The 25,651-nt window shown below is 52.2% G+C and overlaps 1 protein-coding gene across 1 annotated transcript; it reads left to right on the top strand.

Annotated features, from left to right (window-relative positions):
* Positions 1 to 10: 10 nt before the first annotated feature.
* LOC541769 (uncharacterized) lies at positions 11 to 3,463 on the top strand. The gene is made up of 9 exons (NM_001305810.1): positions 11 to 255; positions 361 to 543; positions 664 to 761; positions 1,532 to 1,622; positions 1,702 to 1,905; positions 2,002 to 2,258; positions 2,533 to 2,623; positions 2,707 to 2,920; positions 3,005 to 3,463. The coding sequence occupies exons 1-9, from the start codon at positions 139 to 141 to the stop codon at positions 3,217 to 3,219; spliced, it is 1,470 nt and encodes a 489-aa protein (NP_001292739.1). The 5' UTR covers positions 11 to 138; the 3' UTR covers positions 3,220 to 3,463.
* The last annotated feature ends 22,188 nt before the right edge of the window (positions 3,464 to 25,651 follow it).

The raw sequence follows: 25,651 nt of genomic DNA, 5'->3' as shown, positions 1-25,651 counted from the left end.
CGTGCACGGCACGGCACGCGACTTGACTCATCTCTCCGGCCAGGTAGTTGGAGTCGCGAGCCCACTGGTGGTTGCAGTGTTAGATCCGTCCGCCTGAGCCAGAGCCAGAGCGAAGGAGTCAATCTCACGGCACGCGCCATGTCCGACGAGTCGCCGCCGCCAGCTCCGGCGGCCGAGAAGAGTCAGCCCGCCGAGCAGGCGGCAGGAGGCTGGGGCGGATGGGGACTCTCCATCTTCTCAGAGATCTCCCGCAACGTGAGTACCGAGTAGCACTTCGACCTGCTGGCTTCGTCATGCGCATATTTTTATTTTTACTCGGTGGGAAGGCCAGATTAGGGTTTCAATGAATTTATGTCCCAGGCGGTGGAGGTTGCTAAGAGTGCCATCGCCGACATTCAGCAACCGCCGGAGCAGGACACGGTACCGGGTAGTGGCGAGAAGGATCAAGAGAAGGAACCGGAGGGGGAGGAGGAGGAGGAGGAGAGACGCAAGGCGGCTCTGGACAAGTTGGAGAAGGCCGGTGAGGACTCAATCCTGGGCCAGGCAAGTACCTGCCTTGCAACTCTCTCAATATTGCTGGCATTTCTGGGCTTGGTAATGCCGGTGATAATGGTTAGTGAACTGCTGTTTACAATGTGTGTATGTGTATGTGGGTTTCTGCAGGGGCTGAAGGCCTTTGATAGCTCGGTGGAGACCATCACGACTGGTACTTGGCAAGCTCTTGGGACCGCATGGAGGAGTGGTTCACTATTTGTTCAAAAGTACACCCCATCTCCTTCAGTTTAAGCTGTTACAGCTAGGGGTGGTAATGAACTCTTAATTTTACATTATAAAATTTAAGGATCAGATCAGATTAGAGATTAGGATCGAGATCAATTTCTATTCATTTTTTAACTAAAATTACTTAAGGGCTTAAACGAATTGTGAAGAAACATTTGGATCGTGATCCATTACCACCCCTAGTACAGCCCTTGTGGATTGAACAGAAAAAAAAAATAGTTCAGTGGTGACAGGCACACCCTTGTTACTTGTCCTTACATTACATGAAACAGCCTAGATGACCTGGAGTTGCTTCTCCCACTAGTAAATCCACCCAGTCTGTTCTACTTATGAAATTGTGGATCTAGTTGGTTAAATCTTACAAGTGAGAACATGAGATACAAAACTGTATACTACATGTATTAAATGTCTCTAGTGCCAGTATTATGATGCCATTATTTCAGTTACTGGTTGATAAATGAATACATGGGTATTCAGCTGTTTGTGCACATGTATAACATGACATAGCGATGAGATTCTGTAAACATACTTTCCATCATAAACTTGGTGCTGTCTGTTATCCAGTAACTTTGTATGTCTTTTCTCAACTTCGAGCATCAACTATCAGCAGGTTAACCTTTGTAATGTCTTTTTAGTGTTAAATAGTTAGTATTGTGTTCATTAACAGTAACCCTGCAAGTGCCTCTCCTTGGATAAGTAACATGTTTGCTAGGTGTATTTATCTCTGACTATGTCATGGTTACTTTCCTAGATTGGAAAATTCAGCTTCAAGCTTGGCCGAAACCATTCAGCAAGGAGAACTGCCTGCAAAAGCATCTGCGATAGCACCGACCATTTTAGAGGTAGCTAGGAGTCAGTAATTGCATTGTCTCTACATATACGTGAAACAAATATTTTAATATCAAAGTTCAATAATCACAGACAGGGAAGTCATTTACAGCAAAAGGAATGGAAGTGCTTGAACGTGTTGGAAAGGAGACAATGGAGTTTATTGTTGAAGAAACTGGTATGGAAGTTGATAAAGGCAGTACCGGTGAAGGTGACCAGCAGACAGAAGAGGAACAGTTTGAAGAAGTCTCATTTGACAGATGCTTCTATATTTATGGGGGGCCTGATCAATTAGAGGTGATGTTTTGTCTTCCCATGGATATTATGTGTTTGGTCTTCAATATGCCCCCTTCTCTCTTAATTAGATGTGGTCTTTTTTTCTGTTTGTAATAGGAGCTGGAAGCATTATCAAGCCACTATGCATTGTTGTTTAATAGGAAAAAGGGGAAACTTAATTCTGACCAGAAAACATATTACGATGGAAAGCTTAAAGAAATAGAGCAGATTTTTAGTCTTAGCACCAATGCTGATGAAGATGGACCAGAATCTGACAAAGGGAAGAAGACTGAATCAGCTGACACTGATACTGACGCTGAGATGAAGAAGTTATGTGAATATAGTGTTCGCAAGGCTGCTAAGATGGCTGCAGGGTATGTGTATCCTTCATTACCATGTGGATTCACAACTAGTATGTTGGTACTTATATTTAGTTTTGTCAAGTATTGATGAAATCATGTCAATTTATAGAGAACCATTTTAGCATGTAGTTGACTAGATAGATAGCAACTTTTTAATAAAATGCAATGTATACATGATGAAAACAACATTACTTAACTTTTTGTGAGACATTGTCCATTCAAGTCGGCTCTAAAAATGTCTTCTCATTTAAACTTGAGACCGTGATTATATCTATCACCTTCGCAGGTTCACCACTGCCTTGGGTGGGCTTTCTCCAAACGAGATTATGAAACGAACCACTAGTAGGCTTGAGACCATTCACTCAGAGGGTGTTCATGTATGTACATACTATATAACGTGTCATTCATTGCTTATAAATTTGATATTTCTTTGAGGGGAGAAAAAACTCTTTTCTTGCAGAGATTATCGGAGATGTGCTGCCTTGCAGTTTCTCAGCTTCTGGTGCTAGGAAAGTCAGTAATATCTTCTGCCAATAAATCAAAGAATGAGGACGGTGAAAATGATGTTAAGATTGATTGGCCCGAAGATGCCATTTCAAAAGCCAAAATAATCAGATGGAAGGCGCAATCCATCTCTGTGGATATGGAAAAGGTGTCTACTAGTTTCGCTACAGGTAATGGACCTCTCATACCAAATTGATGACTCTATGTAGGAGGTGAATTTCAATTTTCACAAACGCCACCTCATTTGTCCGTAGGTATCTCGGATGTCGCTGAAGCTTATGCGGCAGCTATGCAAAGTGCTCTCGCCGACAAGCAGGACGACCTCCCAAATCAGAAGTCTTTACAGGAGAAGGTTAAGTCCATATCCATCCATCTCAACTCCGATCAGACCAGCGCTGTCAGCAAGCTACAAGATGCCCTGCGGTACCTGGCCTACGTCGTCGTATGCGCTTCAATGCCAAGTGTGTGATTGTGGTGTGTTCCCTGTCTGAGCATTTGCCTCAATCGTTGGCCATCTATGTACATTTGCGTACACGGGGATCCCTTCAGGCTTCAGGGTTGCAGAATTAGGTACCTCACTAGGACGTGTTGGTTAGTTGTGATGTTTTGTACTCCATTGCTCTTGGAAAGTTGTTGCTCTCTTTGTTTTTCCTCTGAGAACAATCTGATGTTTAATATACATACAAGTGAACTGATGTGTTCAATTTACCGTTGATGGCTTACTGCTCAGTTCGGTCTTTGCAAGACCACCGACATGGGGATGAGTTGGGCGCCGCTCCCGGCACCCGTCTCCTCTCTCTATCTCAGTATTGTAGGTAGCTATGGGTTCATTACACGATGGCGCGCCGCCAGCCTCCGGACACAGCCGGGTTTAGAGTTCGTATTGCCTGCCTGTCTTCTCCACACGAACAGCCGGGTTCAGAGTTCGTATTGCCTGCCTGTCTTCTCCGCACGACCGCAAGGGTTATTACAGGCTGCGTCTCTCACTGCCCCATGGGCCCTCCCTCACATATGTCATTCATCACCTGTGAAACGCTTGTTGGGCCGCGGTACTCGATGGCTTCTCCTGAGTTGTTCTCCTTTCGGCCCACGAGCGTGGTCTTCCTTGTGTATCTCTTGGCCGACGTCTCCCCGGCACCTTTGTCTTGCTTCCCTTTATCAATATAGTCGTTGACATCCCCCCTCCCTTCTTAACAGTCAGCTTGTCCCCAAGCTAGGGCGAAAGGAAAGCTCCGCTTGATGTCAGCCTCATCTTCCCACGTGGCTAGAGATGAATGCCAACTACTCCACTTGATCAGCAACTGCTTAACAACCTTTCCTGCACGGCGGCGAAGTCTAGTAGCCAAAATAGTTTCTGGTACCTGAATACCCTGGTGCAGGTGGTTAGGTAAAATAAGACTAACACGAGTTTGAGGACTGATTACCGCTTTGAGTTGCCAGACATGAAATACTGGGTGGACGGAACGAGTTCATAGGCCACTGGGTTGATCTTTTTCACAATGGTGTAGGGTCCAAATAATCGAATGATGCCCTTAAACTGAATGATGCCCTAGGATAGAGTGTAGTGTTCCATTGTCTCACCAGTAACCAAACTACTCAGTAGATTTTAGCACTCGGATCATGTTCATAACCTTGAGCTACTTGGCTCAGCCAACTTGGTATGACTGATGACACTGAAGTAGCGTTCAGTTGCATCTTGGGATCATCCTGTTCCAGGTTTGGACGGCGCGACAATGCGCCTGCGACACGATTTTCGCTGCCCTGTTTGTATTTGATCCAGAACTGCAGACCAAGCAACTTGGTTAATGCCTTTTGTTGCCACGGAGTAGACAATCTTTGGTCATCCAAATGGGTTAAACTCTGATGATCGGTTTTAATTATGAAGTCACCATGTTGCAAATAATAGCGCCATTGTTCCACTGCAAAGAGAATAGCCATGCATTCCTTCTCGTAAATGGACAGTCCCAGGTTCTTTGGCCCTAAAGCTCGGCTTATATATGCAATAGGGTGTCCTTCCTGTTGTAGAACTGCACCAATTCCTCCCCCACTGGCATCTGTTTCAATGATAAATTGTTTTCGTAAGTTTGGAATAGCCAATACCGGGGCTTGAATTAGTGTTGTTTTCAGAGCCACAAATGACTAATGATTCTAAAGTTAGGCACAAACTTTCTATAGTAACCCGCCATGCCCAAAAAGCTACGGACATCCTTCACACAAGCCGGATTTGGCCATTCCCTGATCACCTTGATTTTGTTGGGATCTGTAGTGATACCTGCTGCACTTACAATATGACCCAGAAATTCCAACTTTTCCTGACCGAACACACATTTGGACTCCCTCAAATAAAGTTGTTGCTGACTGATCAGATCTAACACTTGTTTCAAATGCACTACATGTTCTTCCATCGTAGCACTATCCACCAACACATCATCTAAAAATACCACCACCCACTTCCGAAGAAACGGTGCTAGTAACTGATTCATAAAATCTTAGAAGGTGGCTGGGGGTCAGCCCAAAGGGCATGACCTGATATTCAAAATACCCATGGTGGGTTTGAAATGCGGTTTTGGGTTCATCTCCTTCTCTCAGTCTAATCTGGTGGTAGCCCGAGCGGTGATCAAGTTTAGAGAATACCGATGCACCTGCCAACTCATCAACAATCTCATGGGTACCGGTTCTTCACTGTATACGAATTTAGTTTTCTATAATCCACACAGAGGCGTCATTCTCCATCTTTCTTTTTCACTAGCAATACCGGCGAAGCAAAAGGGCTAGAACTTTGTTGAACAATTCCACTGTCTAACATCTCTTGGATCTGTTTCTCAATTTCGTCTTTCTGTTGAGGTGTATAGCGGTAAGGTCTGAGCCTGAAGGGCGGTGCACCGGGTACCAGATCGATGGCATGATCAACTGTTCTTTTGGGTGGTAGGTCGTGGGGTTTACTGAACAGATGTGGATAATGACTCAATAATTGCTTGATTGGCTCAGGGATTTCAATTGTCGTTGTCTGTTCCATCTGTTGCAATTCGAGTAACTGCTCTACTCTTTCGTGCCTGATCAAACAAACTAGCTACAAACATGTGATGTTGTTGCATGCTTGTGTGTTGGGCAGCACTCCCGGCAACCGAACCTTTATTTGGTCATACTCAAACTCCAACCATTTCTGTGCCCAATGAACAGCCATAGGGCTATGACATTCCAGCTAATCCATACCTAGGATCATATCATAACCCCCCAGAGGTAGTATTTTAAAATTGCTAGAAAAAGTCAAGCCTTCACATAACCGGTTACAATCTGGGACCTCATATCGACTCCATAGTGTCCTTCCATCCGCTACTTTCACTTGTAATGGTGTTGTCAAAAGTTGGATTCCTGGCATAACTCCTAGCAGGTGACTTCCAAGGAAACTCGCAGAACTGCCCGAATCAACAAGCACAAGCACTTGCTGGCAGTGGATCGATGCCCATAAACGAATTGTTTTGTTACCTTCACCACCACTTACTGCATCCAAAGATATGGCCAAAACATTTTCATGTGCTGGTCCTTCTGTGTTACCTTCAGTTTCTTCCACCACTTCCTCGCCTTCGATTGTCAGTTCCCACATCTCCTCGACCAGATGTAACGGGGCACTGGTGGAACATCTATGTGTATGACCCCACCTTTCTCCGCATTTTAAACACAACCCTTTTGCTCTGTGATATGACCTGAGGGCCGTAAGTTTGCCATCATCACTTTTACTAGTACCCTGCACATTCCCTCGACGGTCTTCAATATTGCTAGCGACCTTGTGGTTGATAGCAGGTGGTAACGACAACAACATTGGTGCTGACTTGAGTGATGGGCGAGCAAAGTTACTGAAATCAGCTCTTCTCATGTCTCGACGCCCCGTGTGCATCAACCCCTCCTCCTGCAAAATGGTGAGAGCATAAGCAGTATCAAGATTAGTGGGGCGTTGGATAATTACAACACTCTTGACATCATCCCTTAGCCCATCTATAAATCTAGTGGTAATCATAGCCGAGTCAGCTGGTTTTCATGCGCTAACAACGGATGCATCAACTGATCAAACTGCTCTACATACTCGACAATTGAATTGGTTTGGCGTATATGATAAAATTGTCTAATAAGGGTGTCACACCCTGTCAGCGTTTCGACCCCGGGGGATCCCTGGACCGACGAGTAAATTGTCGCCGCGTGTCCCAGCCCAGATGGGTCGGCGTGAGGCGGAGCACGAAGGGGGGAAGAAACAGGCAAAGGGGAAACCCGCGGCCTTCGTGTTGCCCTGCGCCCAGGTCGGGTGCGCTTGCAGTAGGGGGTTACAAGCGTTCGTGTGGGAGAGAGAGAGAGCGAGAGCCTCATGCGCCGGCCCGTTCTCCCGCGTGGCCAACCTTCTCGTACGAGAGCCCTGGACCTTCCTTTTATAGGCGTAAGGAGAGGGCCCAGGTGTACAATGGGGGGTGTAGCAGTGTGCTAACGTGTCTAGCAGAGAGGAGCTAGAGCCCTAAGTACATGCCGTCGTGGCAGTCGGAGAGGTTTTGGCACCCTGTTCATGTGATGTCGTGGCCATCGGAGGAGAGCTAGAGCCCTGCGGAAGGACAGCAGTCGGGGCTGTCGAATCCTTGCTGACGTCTCCTTGCTTCCGTAAGGGGCTGAGAGCCGCTGTCGTCATGGAGCACGTGGGGCGCCATCATTATTTGTTTACTGGGGCGAGCCAGATGGGACGCCGGTCTTGTTCCCCGTAGCCTGAGCTAGCTAGGGGTAGGGTAATGATGGCCCCCCTTGTGACGTGGTCGGTCCGAGCCCTAGGTCGGGCGAGGCGGAGGCTCCTCCGAGGTCGAGGTCGAGTCCGAGCCCTGGGGTCGGGCGAGGCGGAGACCGTCTTCCAAGGCCGAGGCTGTGTCCGAGCCCTAGGGTCGGGCGAGGTGGAGTCTGTCGTCTTCTAAGTCGTGGCTAAGTCCGAGCCCTGGGGTCGGGCGAGGCGAAGTCCATCTTCCGAGGCCGAGACGGGGGCCGAGCCCTGGGGTCGGGCGAGGCGGAGCTTCCTAAGGCGCCCGAGGCTGGACTTAGCTGCTGTCAGCCTCACTCTGTCGAGTGGCACAGCAGTCGGAGCGACGCTGGCGGCGCTGTTTTCTTGTCAGGTCGGTCAGTGGAGTGGCGAAGTGACTGCGGTCACTTCGGCTCTGTCGACTGAAGAGCGCGCTTCAGGATAAGGTGTCAGGCGATCCTTGCATTAAATGCTTCCAGCGATACGATCGGTTGGCGTGGCGATCTGGCCAAGGTTGCTTCTCTGCGAAGACTGGGCCTCGGGCGAGCCGAAGGTGTGTCCATTGCTTGAGGGGGCCCTCGGGCAAGACGTGAATCCTCCGGGGTTGGCTGCCTTTGCCCGAGGCTGGGCTCGGGCGAGGCGAGATCGTGTCCCTTGGGTGGACTGAGCCTTGACCTTAATCGCGCCCATCAGGCCTTTGTAGCTTTGTGCTGATGGGGGTTACCAGCTGAGATTAGGAGTCTTGGGGATACCCCTAATTATGGTCCCCGACAATAGCCCCCGAGCCTCGAAGGGAGTGTTGATACTCGCTTGGAGGCTTTTGTCGCACTTTTTTGCAAGGGGACCGACCTTTCTCGGTTGCGTTTCGTTCCGGTGGGTGCGCGCGAGCGCACCCGCCGGGTGTAGCCCCCGAGGCCTCGGAGGAGTGGTTTGACTCCTTCGAGGTCTTAGCGTGTTTCGTGATGCTTCGGCCGGTCTGGTTGTTCCCTCATGCGAACTGGCCGTAGCCCGGGTGCATAGTCGAGTCCCAAGTTCTCGGGCTGGTATGTTGACGCTGTCAACGGTTTGGCTGGAGCCGGGTTTGCGAGAGCAGCCCCCGAGCCTCCGCATAGAGCGAGAGGACGATCAAGGATAGACTCGGCTTTTTTCATACGCCCCTGCGCGCCTTTCCGCAAGGAGGAGGGTGGAAAGCGCCATGTTGCCCTCAGAGGGCGCCGAACATGGTGTCTCCAGTGAGTTGCTAACGGGTGATCCGAGTGGATGCCCGTGCCCCATTCGTTAGGGGTCGGCTAGTGGCCCGGAGGCGCGCTCCAAAAGTACCTGCGGGTGATTCACCGGACCCGGTCCCCTTTTGACGGGGTCCGAGGGCTCGATGCCTCCCTCTGGTGGGATTCCGTTACAAAATCGTTCCCGTCGGTCTCGGAAATGTCCTAGGGTACCTCGGGAGCGTAGCCCGAGCCTTGGTTATGTATCGAACGTACCCAGGGTCATCCCTCGCTCTGTGTGCTCTGAGGCGGCTGTCAGAACCCTTCGGGGGCCAGCCTACGAACCCCTGATCAGTAGTGGGCGCGGAGCCCGAGTGGCCTGAGGCGCTCGTTGAACCCTTCCGAGGGGCCAGCCTTCGAACCTCTGACCAGTAGTGAGCGCGGAGCCCGAGTGCTCTGAGGCGGCTGTTGAACCCTTCCGAGGGGCCAGCCTTCGAACCTCTGATCAGTAGGGGGCTCGGGGCCCGCTTCCTTCGCGGAGAAGGATCCCTTTCGGAGTATCCCCTTTCTCGGTCCCTGTGGCAAGAGAGAGAAAGAGGAAGTGGAAAAGGATACGAAATCGAATGACGTGGCGTACCTTTTTTGACGCGGTCATCATGGCGGAGGTGAAGCGTCGCCTGCTTCGCCTGCCAAAGGTGCCGCCTGTCCTGCCGTAGAGTTAATGCGACGGGACGAGTGGTTCGCGGGGCAGTCGTTGTGCGTGCGCGAGCCGTTCGAGGAATGGAACACGGACGCGTCGTCTTCACGCCGTGGGAGAGGGTTCTCTCGCTGTCCCAGGAGGGGGCGTGAGCTTGCTGACGACTTGACTGCTGCTTCCGCCTGCCTGCCACCGCCATTACTGCTGGCCCATTTCTGGCCTTATCGACCGCCGCGCCTTCTCCCGCGGCTGACTGACCCGTGACCGATGTGCTCGGTTGGCACTGTTGGGTCATGCGCAGGGTCGCCTCGAGTCGCGGCACCGGTTCCACAGTCGAGAAGGCGCGGTACTGGCACGAGTGGCGGTGCAGTTTCTCGCACGTAGTAACCGGCGCGCCGGTTACATGACGTGTGGGCCTGGGCCTCCATGCTGGACGCGTCGAAGTCGAAAGGGTGCGCCCCCTTGGTGCGGTTGCATGCCGCCTGCATGGCGGTCCGCCTGTAGTGTGCATATGTTTTTTGCGGCTGCCGAGGCCCAAACATATTGTCGTCGCGTTGTAAAGCTGTGTTTCTTTTCCTCTTGTTTCGAGTATCTGGACTTATTTGTCGATAGCAGAATTGTTTGTCCGAGCGAGAGTTACTTTTCACGGAAGGTGATGAGTGAGGTATCCGTATCCCGGAGGCATAGGAGTCCCTCGGCTCGGTCAGCCTTGCCGCTTACGTGTACTCTTACTCGTCCGTAGGATTCTGCTATCGATATAGTCGAGAAGGCACGAAAAACCGTTTCGGCAGAAAAATTTCCGAGCATTAAGACTTGTTCGGTCAGCGGAATCGCTTATCCGAGCGTGAGTTACTTATCGCAGAAGGTGATGAGTGAGGTATCTGTATCCTGAAGGCGTAGGAGTCCCTCGGCTCGGTCGACCTTGGCTGCTTACGTGTACTCTGTCGTTTTCAGGATCCCACTTTTGAAGTAGTCGAAAAGCACGAAAGACGTTCTGGCAGAAAAGACCTTTTCCGAGGAAAATTTTGACGCAGAGGGGGTTCCCCCCTTCTAGCCCCCGAGGGAGGGTCGGGCTTTGCCGAGGCGAGGCTGACCCTTCCTTGATGGTTAGACTTCATATGTAAATGAGGTATATGAATGGCTTGAAAACATCTTAAGGGTAGAAGCGACGTAGTTGTCGGATGTTCCAAGCGTTGCTGTAGACCTCGCCTTGACTGTTGGCTAGCTTGTACGTCCCGGGCTTCAAAACCTTGGCGATGACGAACAGCCCTTCCCAGGGAGGCGTGAGCTTGTGCCGCCCTCGGGCGTCTTGTCGTAGTCGAAGCACCAAGTCGCCCACCTGGAGGTCTCGGGACCGAACCCCTCGGGCGTGGTAGCGTCGCAGGGACTGCTGATACCGCGCCGAGTGTAGTAAGGTCATGTCCTGAGCCTCTTCCAGCTGGTCCAGTGAGTCTTCTTGGTTGGTTCGATTGCTTTGGTCGTCGTACGCCCTCGTCCTCGGGGAACCGTATTCTAAGTCTGTGGGCAAGATGGCCTCGGCCCCATAGACTAGAAAGAACGGTGTAAAGCCCGTGGCTCGGATCGGCGTTGTCCTCAGACTCCAGACCACCGAGGGGAGTTCCTTCATCCATCGCCTGCCGAACTTGTTGAGGTTGTTGTAGATCCGTGGCTTGAGTCCTTGCAGAATCATGCCGTTGGCACGTTCTACCTGCCCATTCGTCATGGGGTGAGCCACAGCGGCCCAGTCCACCCGGATGTGGTGATCCTCGCAGAAGTCCAGGAACTTTCTGCCAGTGAACTGGGTGCCGTTGTCGGTGATGATGGAGTTCGGGACCCCGAAGCGGTGGATGATGTTGGTGAAGAACGCCACCGCCTGTTCGGACTTGATGTTGTTTAGGGGTCGAACCTCGATCCACTTGGAGAATTTGTCGATGGCGACCAGCAGGTGCGTGTAGCCCCCGGGTGCCTTCTGCAAGGGACCGACGAGGTCCAGACCCCACACAGCAAACGGCCAGGTCATGGGTATTGTTTGCAGAGCCTGAGCGGGTAGGTGTGTTTGCCTTGCGTAGAATTGACACCCTTGGCAGGTGCGAACAATTCTAGTGGCGTCGGCCACCGCGGTCGGCCAGTAGAAACCTTGTCGGAAAGCGTTTCCAACAAGGGCTCGAGGCGCTGCGTGATGACCGGAAGCCCCCAAGTGTATTTCTTGTAAGAGCTCCTGGCCTTCGGCGATGGATATGCATCGCTGGAGGATGCCTGAGGGGCTGCGGTGGTAGAGCTCCTTCCCGTCCCCCAACAAGATGAACGACTTGGCGCGCCGCGCTAGTCGCCTAGCTTTGGCTCGGTCGAGGGGCAGCTCTCCTCGGTGGAGATATTGCAGGTACGGGGTATGCCAGTCTCGATTAGGCGGGACCCCATTCCGCTCTTCCTCGACGCGCAGTGCCTCACCCTCGGGGACCGAGGGTGCCTCGGGCTGGGCCGAGGCCTTCTCGGGCTCAGGCGTGTCGTCGGTCTTGACTGAGGGTTGATGTAGGTCTCGGGAGAAGACGTCCGAGGGAACCGTTGTCCACCCCGAGGCTATCTTAGCCAGCTCGTCCGCAGTCTCGTTGTATCATCGGGCGATGTGGTTGAGCTCGAGCCCATAGAACTTGTCCTCCAGGCGCCGAACCTCATTGCAGTAGGCTTCCATCTTCGGGTCGCGGCAGTGGGAGTTCTTCATGACTTGGTCGATGACAAGCTGCGAGTCACCGCGAGCGTCGAGGCGTCGGACCCCTAGCTCGATGGCGATGCGCAACCCGTTGACCAGAGCCTCGTACTCAGCCACGTTGTTGGATGCCGGGAAATGGAGGCGCAGCACGTAGCGGAGGTGCTTCCCGAGGGGCGAGATGAAGACCAGGCCCGCGCCTGCCCCTGTTTTCATCAGCGACCCGTCGAAAAACATGGTCCAGAGTTCCGGTTGGATCGGAGCTGTCGGGAGCTGGGTGTCAACCCATTCAGCCACAAAGTCTGCCAGGACTTGGGACTTGATGGCCTTCTGAGGGGCGAACGAGATCGTCTCGCCCATGATTTCCACCACCCACTTTGCAATTCTACCCGAGGCCTCTCGGTACTGGATGATCTCCCCCAGGGGGAAGGATGACACCACAGTCACCGGATGAGACTCGAAGTAGTGTCGCAACTTCCGCCGCGTCAGAATCACTGCGTAGAGCAGCTTCTGAATTTGGGGGTAGCGGATCTTGGTCTCGGACAGTACCTCACTGATGAAGTAGACCGGCCTCTGGACGGGCAATGCATGCCCTTCTTCTTGTCTCTCAACCACGATCGCGGCGCTAACCACTTGAGTGGTAGCGGCGACGTAGATCAAGAGGGCTTCTCCGGCAGCGGGAGGCACCAGGATGGGTGCATTCGTAAGGAGCGCCTTCAGGTTCCCGAGGGCTTCCTCGGCCTCGGGGGTCCAAGTGAAGCACTCGGTCTTTCTTAAGAGGCGGTACAGAGGTAGGCCTCTTTCGCCGAGGCGCGAGATGAGGCGGCTCAGAGCCGCAAGGCATCCCATGACCCTATGTACGCCTTTCAAGTCCTTGATGGGCCCCATGTTGGTGATGGCTGCGATTTTCTCTGGGTTGGCCTCGATGCCCCGCTCGGAGACGATGAACCCCAAGAGCATGCCTCGGGGGACTCCGAAGACGCACTTCTCGGGATTGAGTTTTACGCCTTTCGCCCTGAGACACCGGAATGTCGTTTCAAGGTCGGAGAGGAGGTCGGAGGCTTTCCTCGTCTTGACTATGATGTCATCGACGTAAGCCTCGACCGTTCGACCAATGTGCTCTCCGAATACGTGGTTCATGCACCTTTGGTACGTCGCACCCGCGTTCCTCAAACCAAATGGCATAATAACGTAGCAGTACATGCCAAAAGGTGTGATGAAAGAAGTCGCGAGCTGGTCGGACTCTTTCATCCTGATTTGGTGATACCCTGAGTAGGCATCGAGGAAAGACAGGGTTTCGCACCCAGCAGTGGAATCCACGATTTGATCGATGCGAGGCAAAGGGTAGGGAACCTTCGGACATGCTTTGTTTAGACCAGTGTAGTCTACACACATCCGCCATTTCCCTCCTTTCTTTCTCACAAGCACAGGGTTGGCAAGCCATTCGGGATGGAATACCTCTTTGATGAACCCTGCGGCCATCAGCTTGTGGATCTCCTCGCATATGGCTCTGCGCTTTTCTTCGTCGAATCGGCGCAGAGGCTGCTTCACGGGTCGGGCTCCAGCTCGGATATCCAGCGAGTGCTCGACGACATCCCTCGGTATGCCAGGCATGTCCGAGGGACTCCACGCAAAGACTTCGGCGTTCGCGCGGAGAAAGTCGACGAGCACTGCTTCCTATTTGGGGTCGAGCTCGGAGCCGATCCGTATCTGCTTGGAGGCGTCGTTGCTGGGGTCGAGAGGGACGGACTTAACCGTCTCTGCTAGCTCGAAGTTGCCGGCATGGCGCTTCACGTCTGGCGCCTCCTTGGAGAGGCTCTCCAGGTCGGTGATGAGGGCCTCAGATTCGGCGAGAGCCTCGGCGTACTCCACGCACTCCACGTCACATTTGTACGCGTGTCGGTACGTGGGGCCGACGGTGATGACCCCGTTTGGGCCCGTCATTTTGAGCTTGAGGTAGGTGTAGTTGGAGACGGCCATGAACTTGGCGTAGCATGGCCTCCCCAGTACTGCGTGGTAGGTTCCTCGGAACCCGACCACCTCGAACGTGAGGGTTTCCCTTCAGAAGTTGGAGGGAGTCCCGAAGCAGACGGGCAAATCGAGTTGTCCGAGGGGTTGGACGCGTTTCCCGGGGATGATCCCGTGAAAAGGCGTCGCACCTGTCCGGATCGAGGACAGATCGATCTGCAGGAGCCCGAGGGTCTCGGCGTAGATGATGTTGAGGCTGCTGCCTCCGTCCATGAGGACCTTGGTGAGCCTGACGTTGCCGATGACGGGGTCGACAACGAGCGGATATTTCCCCGGGATCGGCACGCGGTCGGGGTGCTCGCCCTAGTCGAAGGTGATGGGCTTGTCGGACCAGTCTAGGTAGACTGGCGCCGCCACCTTTACCGAGCAGACCTCCCGATGCTCTTGCTTGTGGTGCCGAGCCGAGGCGTTCGCCACTGGCCCACCGTAGACCATGAAGCAGTCGTGGACCTCGGGCAACTCCTCTACCTTGTGATCCTCCTTCTTGTTGTTGTTGTGGTCCCTGCCACCTTTCGCAGGTGGCCCTGCCTTGTGAAAGTGGCACCGAAGCATGACACACTCCTCAAGGGTGTGCTTGACGGGCCCCTGATGATAGGGGCACGGCTCCTTGAGCATCTTGTCGAAGAGATTGGCACCCCCAGGAGGTTTCTGAGGGTTCTTGTACTCAGCGGCGGCGACAAGGTCCGCGTCGGTGGCGTCGCGTTTCGCTTGCGACTTTTTCTTGTTCTTCTTCTTGGTGTCGCGCTGAGTGGACGCCTCGGGGACGTCTTCTGGCTGGGGGCCCTAGGGCTGCTTGTCCTTCCGGAAGATGGCCTCAACCGCCTCCTGGCCAGAGGCGAACTTGGTGGCGATGTCCATTAGCTCGCTCGCCCTGGTGGGGGTCTTGCGATCCAGCTTGCTCACCAGGTCACGGCAGGTGGTGCCGGCGAGGAACGCGCCGATGACGTCCGAGTCGGTGATGTTGGGCAGCTCGGTGCGCTGCTTCGAGAATCGCCGGATGTAGTCCCAGAGAGACTCTCCCAGGTGTTGGCGGCAGCTTCGGAGATCCCAGGAGTTCCCAGGGCGCACGTACATGCCTTGGAAGTTGCCGGCGAAGGCTTGGACCAGGTCGTCCCAGTTGGAGATCTACCCCGGAGGCAGATGCTCCAGCCTGGCTCGAGCGGTGTCGGAGAGGAACAGGGGGAGGTTGCGGATGATGAGGTTGTCATCGTCCGTTCCACCCAGCTGGCAGGCCAGTCAGTAGTCCGCGAGCCACAGTTCCGGCCTCGTCTCCCCCGAGTACTTTGTGATGGTGGTCGGGGTTCGGAACCGGGTCGGGAACGGTGCCCGTCGTATGGCCCGGCTGAAAGCCTGCGGACCGGGTGGTTTAGGCGAGGGGCTCCGATCCTCCCCGCTGTCGTAGCGTCCCCCACGCCTGGGGTGGTAGCCTCGGCGCATCTGTGGGGGATAGATATCCCCTGGGTCCACTAAAGAAGTAAAAGGCCTCACGAAAAGCCCAAGGGCCCAATAATTCGTAAGGTCATTCTTTCATGGGCCTAGGGAAAGACAACCAATAAAGAAGACGTGGGACTGATTAGTGCAAACACAAGCGGCCCACAACGTCGAACGAATGAATCACAAACAGAGACCCGACTTTCCCGCGCTGAAGCCCCCATGCAACGGAGCCATGCGAGGATAAGTCGGCGAAGGTTACGTAAGGATAAACTCAAGAGGTTCACTATCTTTCAGCTACTTGTTGTTATCGTAACACATGTAATGCTCCACGGCCGAGTATATAAGGCCTAGGGGGCACCCCTTCAGATCGATCGACCCTGTTCTACTTAGCCACCCACAAAAACTCTCTGCGCCCTCTATCCAGAGAATCCTTTTGTAACCACGCTCATATACTCACCAGGACGTAGGGTGTTACGCACTTCTAAGCGGCCCGAACCTGCAAATCTTGTCCATTGTCCCTCGTGCGATCGGCACGAACCATTTTGCTACAGTCGTCGACACCGTCCTACTCCTAAAAACACCTTGAGGGGCAACCCCGGGTGTGCGGTCGGACCCAAAACACCGACAGCTGGCGCGCCAGGTAGGGGGTGTGTCGACGATCCAAGCTAGCTCAATGGCCGTCACTTTCCACAGCAAGATCACCATGCGTCCCGGATCCACATTCTGCTTCGGGACAATCTCATCCGTGGCGGACGAAGAAGGAATTCTACATCGCCTCGCGGATCTGTCGGAACAGAAGTCTCCTCCAACAAACTCCGAAAATGCTGGAAAAACGCTACCTCCGGTTCTTCAGAACAAGATCGTCTCCGGGGAGGCTGGAGCTAGAGGCTCGCTGACCCGGAAGACTCCGCTGTCTACTTCCCCGACGAAAGAATGGACACAGGTCATGAGAAGGAAGGAGATCAGGGAGAAGCCAGTCGTTCTTCCCGTTCCTCCGACCTCAAAGGAGAACGGAAAGAAAGTCGCCGCGGCAGAAACACCGTTCTACCCCGACGTCCTCTTCATCGGGAGGGCAGAGTCGCCCGCCGTCTCCGATGATGAACCGACCGCGCCCGGAGAAGAACCACCCCAGCGAGCCACGCCGACTCAGCCGGCTGAAGATTTGCTGCTATATATCTCTTGCACGACTCACGTGGTAAGCACTGCGTTGGTAGTCGAGCGAGTGGAAGAAGGGCATGCTCACCCGGTGCAACATCCTGTCTACTTCATCAGTGAAGTTCTAGGCCCATCGAAGAAAAAATATCCTCAAGTTCAGAAGCTATTATATGCAGTACTTCTAACTGCCCGCAAGCTGCGCCACTACTTTGACGATCACAAAGTCATAGTAGTTACTGGTTTTCCAATAGGGGACATTCTTCGCAACAAGGAAGCCATTGGCCGAATAGCCAAATGGGCTTGCGAGTTGGGATCCCATGATATCGAGTTCCGACCTCGCACTGCCATCAAAACTCAAGCACTGGTCGATTTCGTATCAGAGTGGACAGAACAGCAAGTTCCGGATAATCCAGAAACCGCAGAAGTATGGCGAATGTATTTTGATGGCTCGCTGAAGCTGCAAGGAGCAGGAGCAGGAATTCTCTTCACTGCACCTGGAGGCGAGCACCTTAAGTATGCTCTCCAGCTACTATTCCCGGCCTCTAACAACGCAGCCGAGTATGAAGCCTTGATACACGGATTAAACATCGCCATATCACTAGGCGTCAAGAGATTGATGGTATATGGAGACTCTCTGGTAGTCATTAGCCAGATAAACAAAGAATGGGATTGTTCAAGTGATTCAATGGGAAGATATTGCGCTGCCGTTCGAAAGCTGGAAGATAAGTTCGAGGGTCTGGAATTTTATCATGTGGAAAGGGATCGTAACACAGCAGCTGATACACTATCCAAGCTCGGATCCGGTCGAACTCAGGTCCCACCCGGAGTTTTCGTGCAGGAAATTACACGGCCGAGTATCTCAATAGACCAAACAGAAGAGTGCAACATTGTAGATCAACCCGAGTCAGACTCTGATGACTGGAGGAGGCCGATCATTAAGTACATAAAGAACGAAGAAGAGCCAGATGACAAGAACTCAGCAGAGCGCATTGCCAGACAGTCGGCTCACTACACACTCATTGGGGAGATATTATACAGAAGGGGCGCATCAGGGGTTCTCATGAAGTGTATTCTCCCATCCACTGGGAAGCAACTTCTGGAGGAAGTCCATGCAGGGCAATGTGGAATACATGCAGCCTCCAGAACACTAGTCGGGAAGGTCTTCAGATCAGGGTTCTATTGGCCGACAGCAAAAAACGACGCAGCCGAGTTAGTTCAGAGATGCGAAGCTTGTCAATACCTGTCGAAGCAACAGCACATACCAGCACAGCAGCTACAGACCATACCAATAACTTGGCCTTTCGCATGCTGGGGATTGGATATGATTGGACCTTTCAAGAAAGCTCAAGGAGGTTATACCCACATATTGGTGGCAATTGACAAATTCACTAAATGGATAGAGTTCAAGCCCATTGCTTCTTTAACCTCTGCTAAGGCCGTGGAATTCATACAGGATATAATATTCAGATTTGGGATACCAAACAGCATCATCACTGACTTAGGATCCAACTTCACCAGCTCAAAATTCTTTGACTTCTGCGATCAAAAAAGCATTCAGATCAAGTATGCATCTGTAGCCCATCCGAGAGCCAACGGGCAGGTTGAGCGAGCCAACGGAATGATATTAGAGGCACTTAGAAAAAGAGTCTTTGATAAAAATGAAAAATTCGCAGGAAAATGGATAAGAGAATTGCCTTATGTTGTTTGGAGCTTGAGAACTCAACCTAGCCGGGCCCTGCATGGAAACACTCCTTTCTTTATGGTTTATGGGTCGGAGGCAGTGCTACCCGCTGATCTCAAGTTTGGGGCGCCAAGATTGATCTTCGAAAGCATAGCAGAAGCCGAAACCACCAGGCTGGAGGATATTGATATACTTGAGGAAGAACGACTGAATGCAGTAATACAATCAGCACGATACCAGCAGACTCTAAGGCGCTATCACGATAAGGCTGTGCGGCAAAGGTTCTTTTCAGTAGGGGACCTCGTCCTCCGCCGAATTCTAACGGGGGAGGGACGGCACAAGCTATCACCCTTATGGGAAGGACCCTTCATAGTAGCAGAGGTCACTCGGCCCGGATCGTATCGCCTCACCCAGACGGATGGTACAGAAGTCGGGAACTCTTGGAACATAGAGCACCTCAGAAAGTTTTACCCCTAGCTGTACTTCAAAACAGCCGGGGCGGCCATGTACTCTGTAAAGTGGAAATATGTCATCAATAAAGATAGATTTCAAGGATACTCGGTTCGTTTATGATTGACTTGCATTCTTACTTAACTCGGGGTGACCACTATGCCCTACAAACGGAGCAATCGACTTAAGTCGGCAACGACTTAAGGCGGTGCAACATGCTCACGCTTACTTAACTCGGGGTGACCACTATGCCCTCCAAACGGAGCAATCGACTTAAGTCGGCAACGACTTAAGGCGGTGCAACATGCTCACGCTTACTTAACTCGGGGTGACCACTATGCCCTACAAACGGAGCAATCGACTTAAGTCGGCAACGACTTAAGGCGGTGCAACATGCTCACGCTTACTTAACTCGGGGTGACCACTATGCCCTACAAACGGAGCAATCGACTTAAGTCGGCTACGACTTAAGACGGTGCAACATGCTCACGCTTACTTAACTCGGGGTGACCACTATGCCCTACAAACGGAGCAATCGATTTAAGTCGGCAACGACTTAAGGCGGTGCAACATGCTCACGCTTACTTAACTCGGGGTGACCACTATGCCCTACAAACGGAACAATCGACTTAAGTCGGCAACGACTTAAGGCGGTGCAACATGCTTACGCTTACTTTACCTAGGGCGATCACTAAACCCTACTAACGGAAGTTACCGGCTAAAAGTCATTGACGGCTCAAACCAGAATAGCAAACTCGCGCTTGTACAGTTCAAGGGATGATCTCCATATCCCACAAGCAAACTTCATAATCATCATGCAGCGTTACCGCAAACTTGCAAACTAATAAATTCTGATACAATAAGGGAGTAATCACATCATTCGAATGATAAGCTGATGTCCTCTAAATGAATGCTTGCTCATGCTAACTGCGCGCTCAGAGCACGCGAACTGTTTCTTTATTTTCCAATGTCTCTCTCAGGAACGACTGACGAAGAAGGGCGATTCGAGGAATCAGGGGCAGCAACCACGTCGGCTCTTATATCCTCGGGGACAACCACGCCAGGTCTTCTCATCAAGATTCGTCCCGCCCGAATGGCCTTGTCCAGGGCCTTATCGCGCTGAGCTTTGAAAGTAACAGCAGCTTCTTCAGCAACTTTAACAGCCTGCTGAGCAGTTTCTAACTCCCGGGCAATGGTTTTCTTGGAAGCTCGGAGTTCCTTGATGGTGGCATCCTTTGCTGATAGCAACTGTGTAAGGCGGGCCACTTCGTCCGAAGATTCTTGCAGTTGACGGCGCTGATTGTCAAGCTCCTCCATCGTAAAGCGGTGGCTCCTCTCCAAGATGGTCAGCGAGCTACTGGAATCTCGGTACAATCTGTCCAAGTTGTCGCGAGAAGCAGCAAGGATACATTTTTCTTCCTACAAGCAAAAATCAAACTCATTCAGAATCCAAGAGCATGATAAGACGAAGCACAGGTTCGTAAGCTACCTTCTCAGAGTTAAGCTGGACATGAAGAGAAGAACTCAGAGCGTTAGCATCATCCAAAGCCGCAGAGACCTGACTCAACTCGATCTGACTTTGAGAATACTTCTCCTCGAAGTCAGCGCATCGTCGAGCCATTTCAGCTTGATCTTGAAAATGTTTTTCCTCAAGAACTATGATCTGCCGAGTCATCCCTATCAAGAAGTACTCAAACAAAATGAGGTCAGGAGGTAAAACAACCCACGGGCAAGAACAAAGAAGAAGAGGAAAGGACACTGACCAGCATTGGTGGCCTCCAACTCAGATACACGACGATGAAGCAACACTGGATTCCAACGCTCGAGAGATGACGCCACTTCTGGGGTAGAAGCACCCTATGATTTCAGTTGACTGGCCAATCCATTCACCAAAGCCTGACGAGAAGAACAGATGAGCATAATGACAGCAATTCATGCAACATAGAGATCAAATTAAAGCACGGCACAACACCTGGAGGTTGGAAAAGAACGAAGGGATCCCCAAGTCAGGAGAAATCAGCTGATAATCAGGTGTCAGACCACCACCCGAAGCAGGTTGCAGTAGACCAGCAGGAACGAGCTCAGTACATTCAGCAGAGCCTAACACCAGACCAGTGGGGACGCTGCCCTCTAAAGCGACCCCCTGATCTGGAGTTTGAGCCACCACCATGCCGCCAGAGTGTGGAGGTGAACCCACGTGAACGTCCATAGAAGTGCAGGAAGGAGACCCTGCTCGGGCACCCTCGGGGGCTGGGTCAAGGTTGGCACTGCCCACTTGAGCCGGGTCACCCCCGGCAACACCCTCGGGGGCTGGGTAGTGGCCTACGCTCCTCACCTGAGCTGAGTCCTCCCCGGCGACACCCTCGGGGGCTGGGCACATGTCAGCACTATTCAAAGGATCCAAGCTCTCTGCCGTGACCACCTCTAAGGTCGACGGGCCTTCAGCTACCTCCGCAGGATCAGGATGATCCAAGTCATCATTCCGGCCCTCGAGATCGTGCTCTAAGGTCGACGAGGCACGGGACGACCTCAACCCAGCATCTGGCACGCCCGCACAAGTTTCTGTTGCATCAACGTCTGCAGGTTCCAACAACAAGTTCTCAGGGACCATATCCTCTAGAGCTTGATCAAAATTGGCCATAGACAGTTCTTGCAGACCAATAAGAGCAGACAAGGCAGGAGAAGGAACCCCACTACTACCGCCGCTAGCGACGAACTGCCGACTGTTTTTCCGAGTCAATGGAGTTTCATTCTCTTCCTCCTCGTCTTCCACAGCAACAGCACAAACAACACCCTCATTGGGGTCAGCAGCAGGCGGAGCACACCCATTGGGATCAATGTCAGCTAGGCCAGTTGCAGACATTTCTTCGATAGCAGGAGCTAAGGTGCTGGTATCCTCGTCAAAACTGGACACTCGCCGGAGGCGTCTCCTTTTCTTCTTCTGCTCATCAGCAGAAGGCTCGGGCTGACTGGTTCGGCCAGGGCGCCTCGGGCGAGTACTGACAGGTTTCGAGGCGTCCAAGGTCGCATCAACCTCTGGAAGGGGCACCACTGCCAATGTACCATCAGGAGCAGTATCAGATGAATCCTCAGCTAGCAGATCGAGCATGTCATTTATGTCTGCGTCACTAGGGTTCAGAGGCACTTCAAAATAAATCTGCCGTTCGTCATCAGGTATCTCCCCGAGCGAAGCAACTAAGGAACGGACCTCCTCAGCAGAAGGTCGCACTCTAAGACCCAAGTTGCTATCTGTCACGGGCGGATTGGACGCAAAAAGAGTGAAATCTTTGGGAGAAGGCAGGTTCCAAGCCGAGTATGCCACTAGAGCTCCAACGTTTGAAACTTTACCCCTGAGGATCATCTCGAGTCGGCTCACCAAATCAACAGAAGGAATTCTCCTATTGGTAACTCGGGTTGAGTCGGCCAGCCCTCGGTAAAGATATGCCGGATAGGCCCTGTCCTTCAGTGGCTGAATGTTCTTGAAAACAAAATCTGTGACCACGGCTTCGGCAGTCAGACCTCTCTCTTTTAGTAATCCAACTTCAGTAAGCAACACGCCCGCTTCAGCTACTTCTTGGTCCGTGGGAGATTCAGTCCAACTCGGAGTACGAACGTCTGCTTGTCTTCCCGAGCGGGAAGGGAGAGAATTTCCATAGTTATCCATTATAAACCACTCCAGACGCCAACCTTTAATGCTGTCTTTAAGGGGTATCTCGAGATACTCAGTCTTCCGCCCCCGACGCATCTCTAAGCTGGCACCTCCGACCAATTGATCTTGCCCCCCGGCCATCCCAGGACGGCAGTGATACAGATACTTCCATAAGCCAAAATGCGGCAGCACGCCAAGATAAGCTTCGCAAAGGTGAACGAAAATAGAGATTTGGAGAATGGAGTTAGGGTTCAAGTGAGTCAGGTTGATATGATAAAAATCAAGGATGCCACGGAAAAAAGGAGATATGGGAAGGCCGAGGCCGCGAAGAAGGAAAGGAGTGTAAACCACTGATTCGTGGGTATCTTCGGTTGGGACAGTAGTCCCATGGCAAGAGCGCCAAGAACAGAGTTCCCGTGGAGGGAGAACCCCGATGGAAACAAGGCGGAGAAGCTCAACTTCAGAAATCACAAACATATGGTTACCTGCGAAGGGTAACTGACTGTTGGGATCGATGGCGGGGATCACTGCAGCAGACGAGTTCGCGGTCTTCCTCTTGGGCGCCATCTTGCTTCTCGCTGGCGAAACAGAGCAGGAGGCGAGTGGCAGAGAAGACTCAGATGCGGAAATGCAAGAACTAGGGCACGGAAAGCAAAGGCGGCTGAAAGCGCGACACTTAAGGGATATTCTTGAGCCAGATACCTTTTCAAAAGTGCCCAGTCATCACTCGGCGGTCATCTCCGAAATCCCAGCATGCCACGTGGATATCTAACAGTTATTTCCAAGAAAGCCGATGTGCCACCTCATCACTCGGCCATTTTCCTCAAAGAAACTTGAAGAAGCTGGCTATCACTCGGCGCTGCCTCTAAAACGCCGACCACGTGTTCAATCGCTCGGCATTACTTCTAAAATGCCGACGCTGACCTTCAATCACTCGGCGCTGCCTCTAAAACGCCGACCACGTGTTCAATCGCTCGGCATTACTTCTAAAATGCCGACGCCGACCTTCAATCACTCGGCGCTGCCTCTAAAACGCCGACCACGTGTTCAATCGCTCGGCATTACTTCTAAAATGCCGACGCTGACCTTCAATCACTCGGCGCTGCCTCTAAAACGCCGACCACGTGTTCAATCGCTCGGCATTACTTCTAAAGTGCTGACGCCGACCTTCAATCACTCGGCGCTGCCTCTAAAACGCCGACCATGTGTTCAATCGCTCGGCATTACTTCTAAAATGCCAACGTCGACCTTCAAATCACTTGGCGCTGCCTCTAAACACGCCGACCACGTGTTCAAACGCTCAGCATTACTTCTAAAATGCTGATGCCGATATTCTATCACTCGGTGTTATTTCTAAAATGCTGGCCCCGTATTTTGTCGCTTGGCATTACTTCTAAAATGCCGATGCCGACCTTCTATCATTCGGCATTGCCTCTAAAACGCTGGTCTTGTGTTCGATTGCTCAGTGCTACTTCTAAAACGCTGATGTCAATCTTCACATCGCTCGGCGCTGTTTCTACTATATCAAAAGAACCAGTTCAGCATTCAGCAAAAGCAGTGGCAAGTCATCAAAAAGAGGGGATAAAACGATATACTTCATTAAGGGGAAGTTGACGAACTTTCAAACCAACTCTTTATGAGTTGGTACTTCCCTAATTCTACTTTACATTACTACTACTGCTAAACTACAATATACTACTCTACATTACCACTACTACTAAACTACACTAATTACTACTACATTATTCTAGCTATACTAAACTATACTAATATCTAAGAAGACCAGTGGCGTCTAGCCACTGGCCCTGCCTCTGCCCCTGCCGCCGCCGCCGCCTTTGGTGCTGCCCCTGCTGCTGCCCTTGGTGCTGTCCCTGCTGCCACCGCCGCCGCCCTTGGTGCTGCCCCTGCTGCTGCCCTTGGTGTTGTCCCTGCTGCCGTCGCCGCCACCCCAGCCGTCGTCGTCGTCGTCGTCGTCGTCGTCGTCGTCGTCGTCGTCTTCACCCTCGTCGCCGCCGTCCGAGTCCTCCTCATCCGAGGAGCACTCCGACTCATCTGAGCCTTCGAGCCCGGCGCGCTCGACGGCCCGGATATATGTCCAGACCTCCGCGGCTATCCCCTGGGAGTCGTCCGAGTCATCGGACGACGCCGGGGGAGAGGCGGGAGCCGGAGACCCCTCAGGCTCGGAGGAGAACTCCTCCTCCGAGTATTCTGAGTCACCAAACTCCTCCGATGGAGGAGTCGGCTCACGCTTGCGCTTGTTGTTCTTGCCCATGGTTAAAGTTTTGGGAGAGAAGAAAGGGAAGAGGCAGTAAGGAGCAGCGAAGAGATGTGAAGAAACCAGAGAAGCAAAGGGGTTATTTATAGAAGGGAAAGGCAACCGCTCACTTCTAACCGCGGTCACTGAACAGTCGAAAGGCATTCAATAAGCACTTCCACCCACCCGAAGACACGTCAGACAGCGGACGCCGTTTCATGCAACTCTACACCCATTGGGACTCCAGTCAACAGCGCAAAGGATATGATTACACTAGCCGTCCCATCGCATTACTACTCAGAGGCAACCAGGCTAAAACACTCAGCGTACCAAGCCGTCCCTTGCCCACACCCATTGGGGGGGGGGACGCCCAGGAATTATCAGTATATTTTTCAAACGGTCACATCCGTGCAGGGCATGCAGTGAATACCTCAAGACAAAAATGAGATATCAACAAGAGTTAGAGGGAAGCCAAATATAGCCAGTAGAGTGCAAAATATGGTCGACAGAAATGACTTGAAGATTAGACAGAGAACGTCCATCAAATGTCCAATCAGTCACAGAGCAAATAAATTACACTACCTAGCGAGATATGGATGGATTGCGAACTCGGCTGCAAAAAACAAAATACATGCTGACCTCTGAAGCATAAAATTGATGACATAGCACGGATGACATCATGCCAATTTTTTACAAGCAGAAAGGATAATTTTCAGCAAAAGGACACAGAAGGAAGACCTTCGAGTGGATTATCCTCAAAAATCCACTTGAAGGTCGGGGGCTACACCCATTGGGTGCACCTTCGGTGCACCCCATGGATTATCATTCTAAATCAATATAGTGCCGACCTCTAAGGCGTAGAACAAGATTGGAAAGATC

This window comes from Zea mays, chromosome 1 (assembly GCF_902167145.1).
Source record: "Zea mays cultivar B73 chromosome 1, Zm-B73-REFERENCE-NAM-5.0, whole genome shotgun sequence".
Lineage (NCBI taxonomy): Eukaryota > Viridiplantae > Streptophyta > Magnoliopsida > Poales > Poaceae > Zea > Zea mays.
The sequence above is the reverse complement of the archived record's forward strand: the minus strand, read 5'-3'. Positions and strand labels throughout refer to the sequence as shown.

Bases quoted from the DNA above. Each gene is read 5' to 3' on its own strand.
- LOC541769 (NM_001305810.1), top strand. From the start codon at position 139: ATGTCCGACGAGTCGCCGCCGCCAGCTCCGGCGGCCGAGAAGAGTCAG. The intron at 256-360 runs GTGAGTACCGAG...TTTATGTCCCAG, and splicing joins TCTCAGAGATCTCCCGCAAC to GCGGTGGAGGTTGCTAAGAG. The intron at 762-1,531 runs GTACACCCCATC...TTACTTTCCTAG, and splicing joins GGTTCACTATTTGTTCAAAA to ATTGGAAAATTCAGCTTCAA.